We start from the raw sequence: 7,394 nt of genomic DNA, 5'->3' as shown, positions 1-7,394 counted from the left end.
AGGGAATCTCTCTGTTTGATCTCTTTCACATTATCTGTTTGGCTTATAACAGCTGGTGTATATTTGTCCTGTAGGCCCCAAAATGTAGTGCAGCTACCGTATTTTTCAATCATGAAAAAAATTATGCAGTAGGTTTTAGGTTTTAATAAGGTTTTAAGTTTCTCACATATTTCTAGGTATTTCTGTACCAAGTGTATTTGGTTTCAGGGTTGTTAAAGAAAAGGAATGTATTAATACACTAAAGATGTGAAGTGTATTAAGGCAATTATTGCTAACCTACAGTATTGCTGAATTTAAATTGTTTGCAAGCCGCAGTTAAGATGCTGCGGTCATCTCACAGCTCAGAGAAAAAGTTTGAATCATACATATGTTTTTACACAATCTGTATTAAAAATAACTAGGGCTGTCAGCATTAACGCGTTAATCGTGATGCGGTTAAGGGCCGCCACAATGCGATTATTTTTTTTTTATCGCATTAATTGCATTAATCGCAGAAATTCTGAGAAATTAAAAGACATTAATCGTTTGACAGCCCTATTTAGGAGTTACTACACACTATATTGACTCTAGTAAGGATAGGGATTTTTAGTTTTTTAGTTAGGTACTTGGAGGAATTGTGCAATAATGACAGATTCACACATTTTTCTCTTGTTTACAGTAAATAAATAATTACAAATCATAAAATCAAGTTCATAAAGTAACTTTCTTTGCATTCATTTGATTCCCAATCAAGATACACTGGTAAAAAATGCTTTCCATTGTTAATATGTACTTAAAAACTGAAATGCAAAATAATAGAATTTTAATCGTGATAAAATGTGATTAATCGCAATTAACTATAGAACTTAAGCGATTAATCGCGATAAAAAAAATTAATTGTTTGACAGCCCTAAAAATAACACAAAACAATATTATTTTAAATGAAAGGGAAGTTACATAATGTAGTTAGTGTGGTGATACTACTGTATGTCCTTTCCCTGTGAAGTTTCTGCTCTCCACAAGTTAAACACAACCCTCAACAAATCTCAAGGATACAACAAATAATTCAGTTTACAGGTACAGATGTGCAGATATTGATTGCACTTATGAGTATGTTTTCAAAATATCGATTAGGAGCATCCATGTAGGTAGAACAGAGAAGAAATGCTCTCTCTCTCTCTCTCTCTCTCTCTCTCTCTCTAGCTCGTATGATTTGAAGGTGCTGAGACACAGTGTGACAATGACCCCAAGCGCAGAAATACATTTTCAACCAAAGGTCATAATAGATTAAAATTTACATTCTGAAATTGTCAAGTCCTGATCTTTAATTGAATGGAATACTGAAGCATGACCTTAAGTGAGTGCTTCATCCAAGAAACCCCATACTTAACAAAGGATTGAATCAGTTATTGTGAAGAGAAATGGGCTGAAACACAGGTCTGAAATACAGCTACAGGATATATTTGGTTAAAGTCAGTGCTGCAAAGTTTCAAATTTTCTAGTTTTTGCACCCCAAACTGTGAATGATTTAACAATATCTTCCACATGTAGAGTCATGTAAAAATATTATTTGCTTGTTAAGATTGCACTTTGTTGACCTATTATCACAATTATTTAAACAAAATCAGACCATGTAATTTAAGTTTGTTATTGAGGTTCATGTGCAGTAATACAAACTGAAAGTTTATGTGAGTTTCATGTTAATTTTCTGCTTCAACTGCAACCCCTTTTTAAAGTGTGACCTTTATGTCAAATTAATGAAACTGTGAGTTTATTATCTTAATGTCTACTTACTATGTGCTAGTCAGACCATAAGAGCTTTACATCAAATAGCATGGCCTGATGAGGCATGGCCTTTTTGGCCTCTTGTGAATGCAAAAAAATAAATGAGGAAAATGGCATTATGTTTATTAAAAGCATGTTGATCCATTCAGACATCCTAAGCAACGTAGGTACGTACACTGACCAATCTCATGCCAAACAGCAGCTGACAGTAAAATACCATCCCTACTTTGTAATAATCTATGATAGAAAAGTCAGTAATTACTGCCACTTGTACTGTATTACAATGCTCATTATGAAAGACATAGGAGAAAGGCAAGTTTCTGAGCCCAAAATGCCCCAAAAATATGATCTAAAAAGTAACAAAAGTGAAGAATCTCAACATACAGCGTACAGTAAGGTCAGTTATTCATAAATTACAGTATGAGTGAGCCAAAATAAAATGTGGATAAACAGAGGAGGAAAATAAATAAAACTCTTGAATAATAACAACATGGATAATAATCATAAGACTTAAGGCTCATTTGGGACCTGAGGATTTCATACATACAGTGTACAACAATGTGGCTCAGCGTGCCTTTGTTACACACTTATGGGTGAGGGAGGGAGGTAAGACATCAATTAATCAACACAAGTCTGCTGTTTACAACGGAAGCCATATAGAGGGTGTACACACTGCATTTTTTCACAATGACACAACAGGTGGAACTGAACCTTGTTGGCTCAATACCTTTGGTTAAAGTCAGTTTCATCATGGCAACTCTTGAGGTTTTGATGTAATGTTGTGTAACGTAAAAGCATGAATAAAATCCAGGCAAAGCTACAAAGGTCCCAAATGGTTGGTTTGTCATCAAGCAATGAGGCTTAGCTCCCTGTTTTTGGCAGGGATAAGTAACAGTTGGTTTTTCTTCTTAGACAGTGCAGCAAGTTTCCCAAAGAGGGAAAAAACTTTTCTTGTCTTAAACCGAGTTAAAATATAACTTCACTCACATTATAATGAGCTATGTAAGATCTCCTCCATCCCCAGTTCTAATCCCAGCATCCAAGAAAAGTCCAGAGGTACATACAATATTCGTTTAACTGAACCCGCACAGTCCCACAGAAAAAAACATTGTGCATCACACACCACTGGGCCTTCAAGCTTAACACCATATGAGAATATCCACTGATCAGAAGGGAGCAAAGAAAGAAACATCTTCAAAGAGACTGCAGTCGAGTCACGGTGTCCTTTCACTTCCAGAAAAGCAACTACTGAAAAAGCCAGTTCCTTTCAGTTCCTTTTAAATGGTGGAGGGAAAAAAATTTCCTCACAAAGAGAGAGAAAAGACAGTAGGGGAGGGAGCAAGTGGAAATGCGGCTGTCAGTCTCTTGTTGTCTCTGACCAGCTGTTTCTCCTCTTAATAAGCAGCTGTAGTGCCTGGTTGATGCAGATGTTTGTCATAGTACAGTCCTGGCTGTGAGGATTAACGCTGCGAGGTTGACCAAGGGAAATGCAGAAGACTCTGGGGCTGCTCCCGTGGCTATGAAACCTGAAATACACAAACAAATGAAATCAATGTTAATTATGGCAGAAAAAAACATACAGCCAATAATAAAATGCATTCAGTACAAAAAACTACAGTGTGGTGTAAGTACACAACTATGTCACTAGATGGCACTAGTACGCTGCGCTCAATTATGTCTTTCAAAGAACTAGACTGTAGACATTGGGTGGAAAGGAAAAATACACTTTTAAAGAACCAGCAACTGCCAATATTCTTTGCATGTCTGAGCCCATTTTGTTGTTTAATGATAGATATTTCTCAGTCGGTTGATGAGAGACTGTATTTATACAGCTAAAACAACTGTAAACACAATGTTCATTAGCTTCAAAGAGAAAAGGCTTATTTGAAGACTCACCATTTTGCACCAACATTTAAATGGGGAAAGAATACCTCATAGAAGTGTCAGAGATACCAATTTATCAGCCTGAAAAGACCATAATGCAATGCAGCCACAGAACATGTTGTGTTTACAGTGCATAGTTTTACACTCACACATTGGTCTCTCAATTTAGGGAGAGGTAGACAAAAGAAGTTGCAGAGGAGTGGAAACAAAATAAGTCCTCATATGCTAAAATCACCAGTGAATGGGTGTTTGTTGATAGATTTGCATGTGACTCAAAACTGACTCAACTGAATGCATCTGTTTTTGCAGTGGCGTATCACAAACAGATACAGACATAATTTTCTGTCCCACCTGCTATCTTGGGGATGGTAATCTGGCGGCTGCTGCTGCCTTCCCCTCCCTCACTGAAGGGTTTAATCTGGATAACGTAGTCCTGGTTGACCGGCAGAGACAACTCCAAGGAGGTGGTGTTGGTCTCCACCACACTGGGACGGCTGTTTTTGTCCTGGCTGTACATCACCTGCAGGAAACAGAGAGGTAAAGATGATAAAGCCACTCCAGATTCAATGCATCAGTATGAGTGGTTTCAAGGTGTCCTTGTTGATGCATTGACAAGACAATCTGAGTTGTAGTTCGTGTTTCTTTCAGACAGCTGTGTGAGATGCAATGCCTTGCCTCTGAAACTAACAAGGATGAATCTTACTGTAGATATCTGCAGGTGGCTGTGATGGACCAGAGGTGAGGGTGCAGCACAGATAAGGGGAATGTAGACGTAGGAGGCTGCAAATGAATGGCTGACCTTTATTTTTTAGATTGATAAGCCAAATGGCACAACAGAAGGATTCATAACCTAAAATGCGATATCATTAAAATATGTATTATGCATACGATGCTGCTATGACAAGTCAAAGGCCACAATCTGGGAAGATGACAATCAATCTTCTGGTAACAGGTATACATGTCCTACAGTGACCCCGCTCTTGAGAAACAATCAGAAAGGTTTTCGCTTTCCGTCTGTAGCTGAAATGATGTAGCTGAAGATAATGGGATGCATGTGTTGTGGTGATCAGCGGATTGTTATTTTATATTTTAAGGAGAGTATGCAATTTGTGGAGAATTTAATATTAAATAATACACATCGCACCTTCATTACTTCAGTTTGAAATAGTTAGAACATGGCTGGCTGCCATGCAGTAACTCTACTGTGAGAAGTTTAGATGCTTCCTTACTTAGTTAGCAAAATCAGTGTACTCATAAATATCACCCAACAGTGAACGTATATGGAGTAAATGGAGCAAACATTCTCTGTTATGTTACAATCTACGAAAACATTCACTCGTCAGAGCTCTTGCCAGTCTAGTTTAAGCACTTTCTAGTGGAGAGGTGAAAAACTCTCCACTCCTTACCTTATATCCTGTGACTTCTGACTCATTCTCCAGAGCGTGCACTTGGTCCCACCTCAGGATGACCTTGGAGTTGGAAGTGTTCCACATGATTTTGACTGGGGCTTGACTGGGTGCTGGAGGAGGACGAGGAGAGTGGGAGAAGGAGAGGAAGAGGAGGGAGAAAAACAACAAGCCAAACGGTCAATGAACAGTAAAATCAAGAACCAACTCAGCATGAAGGAGATTTCTCATTATCAGTTTATCATCCCACTGCTAGAAGTGAGCAGAGACTCTAGGAATATGTGTGTAAGAGTGAGTGTACAGCTGTTGGTGAGGGGGTGGTTGGGGAGAGTGAAGAAGACACATGTGAGTGTGTAACAGATATATTAAAACTGTGAAAATAATATACATTATTAGCATATAAGAACATAAGGTGCTGCTCATCTGTCAGATCGCTGTGACATTTTTAAACACTAGTGGCTCCATGGAGAACTGTTTTGATGAGTGGGCCCGTTTTGTTTAAATCTCATGCTCTGCAAGCACGAACACAAGGATGCACATGTACTGTATATGCTCATTGACACGCAGGTGACGTATAGGAAGAAAAGAGTGAAACAATACAAAGAGGATTTAACTAACGTTTATGGGAAATCTCTCAGCAGGAAACATCTCATCATTTTCCAGCAAGACCTGCATGTTAAATCGCACAGTGCGACGTAAATTAAACTGCAATTTACATCAAAGATTTGCCATGTCTATCAAGTGCTACTTGATGTCCCTCAATTTCACACTATATATATATGTTAGTAAGACTCCAAATGTGGGAATTGAGAGGGGCATATGACATGCAACAAGGGTCCCCTGGCCGGGAGTTGAACCTCGGGAGTTCTAGCTATGGGGAATAAACAAGAATCCTCCACATGGTACCTTTAAGGTACACTTGTGTAGTGAATATTCCCTACTTTCACTCTAATTGTTGAAACATTATTGCTGAAATTAAATACATATCAAATGACCACGCACCATTAGCCAGAGGGAAAAACAACAAAGGAAAAGCATGCACAAAAAAAGACACAGTCCTTACGTGGTTTCTTGGTTGTGACATTGACTATGATGCTCTGTGGACCCACTCCAGCACTGTTATAGGCCCGCAGGGACATGTGATAGGTGCTTCTGCCCTCCAGATCCCTGATGAGTACTGACGTTTTATTCCCTACTGTCCTGATCACACTGGCTGTGTCCTGTTTAGTCCTCTCACCCCAGTACTGCAACTACAACCACAAAACAAATACACAGATTATACTTTATAAGCTTGCATCTGATTTGTGATCTGTAACTGCACTATTGTGGGCATGAGTCCTGGAGGGCTTCATCATGCTCATCATACACTGCCAATTTGCTTCATGAATGAATAATTATATAGACACTAATACAAAAATGTCATCACATTGTTATCCAAGATATAATGGCACTAGCTGTTGGCACTGTCCACTACATTTGTATGACTCCTATTGTGTGGGCATGTGTTGGTTTGACCTCATAGCCCAGGATGTGTCTGCGATTGTTGCTCCAGGCCAGTGGCTTCCAGGTGACCTCTACCTCGGATGCTGACACACTCTTTGCCCTCAGCTTCCCTGGAGCTCTGCTGGGCTCTGAAGCACACAGGATAGTCAGGAGAAGGAGGGAGTAACAGATTCACTACACCCACGTCTACCGAATGAGTTATCAAATCTACTGTAGCTACATTCAATCTATCCATATAACTGTGCGAGGAGGAGTGAGTGCTCCAACATTAAGTCCTGGATAGTCCACTGAATACAACGTTACAGCCCCTGAAAACTTGTGGCCAAATCTGAACTTTTCTCTGTTACGTTAAATATTCAAGAATAAATGTGCAACAACTTAAATTTTGATTCAGAAAAAAAAAAACATCCTTTGTTATCATTAAGAGTTAACCAGTCACAAACTCATCTGATCAACCTCATCAAATTGGGTGGGTGTGGTTTGATCAGGTTAGATTCACAGTGCTGTCTCAACAGCAGCAAACAACCCAACAATTGTCACCAAATTGCTTTGCCAAATTCATCTTATTCCATCTGAGCCCAGCCCATGCAAACCAGTGAGAAGAGCTCAGACAGACAAAAAAACAATGAGAAATAACCCAAATTGTTTCATTCTTGGCAGAAATGTTTTATTTTCATGTACGACCACGTCGGTCTTAGTAGGAAAATGTGTTTTCTCTATGGAAGATATATTTATTTATAATTCAAATTGAAAGTCCAAAGAGAAAAATCATGCCATAATTGAATAAAAAAAAAAAAAAAAGGAAACTGAAAAAGCAAAGTTGAAATGTAAAATTAT

At 38.7% G+C, this 7,394-nt stretch overlaps 1 protein-coding gene across 1 annotated transcript in view; it reads right to left on the bottom strand.

Moving 5' to 3' along the window:
• Positions 1-1,866: 1,866 nt before the first annotated feature.
• The window catches only part of cntn3a.1 (contactin 3a, tandem duplicate 1), an 82,776-nt gene continuing 77,248 nt past the window's right edge, over positions 1,867-7,394 (bottom strand). The window contains exons 19-23 of the mRNA XM_031286821.2: positions 6,570-6,685; positions 6,118-6,304; positions 5,055-5,167; positions 4,000-4,168; positions 1,867-3,290 (exon numbers count right to left, since the gene is read on the bottom strand). Coding sequence (XP_031142681.2) covers positions 3,199-3,290; positions 4,000-4,168; positions 5,055-5,167; positions 6,118-6,304; positions 6,570-6,685 — 677 coding nt within the window. The 3' untranslated portion in view covers positions 1,867-3,198. The remainder of the gene's footprint in view (positions 3,291-3,999; positions 4,169-5,054; positions 5,168-6,117; positions 6,305-6,569; positions 6,686-7,394) is intronic.

This window comes from Sander lucioperca, chromosome 12 (assembly GCF_008315115.2).
Source record: "Sander lucioperca isolate FBNREF2018 chromosome 12, SLUC_FBN_1.2, whole genome shotgun sequence".
Lineage (NCBI taxonomy): Eukaryota > Metazoa > Chordata > Actinopteri > Perciformes > Percidae > Sander > Sander lucioperca.
Note: the sequence above shows the minus strand (reverse complement) of the source record. Positions and strands in the feature narration are given on the sequence as shown.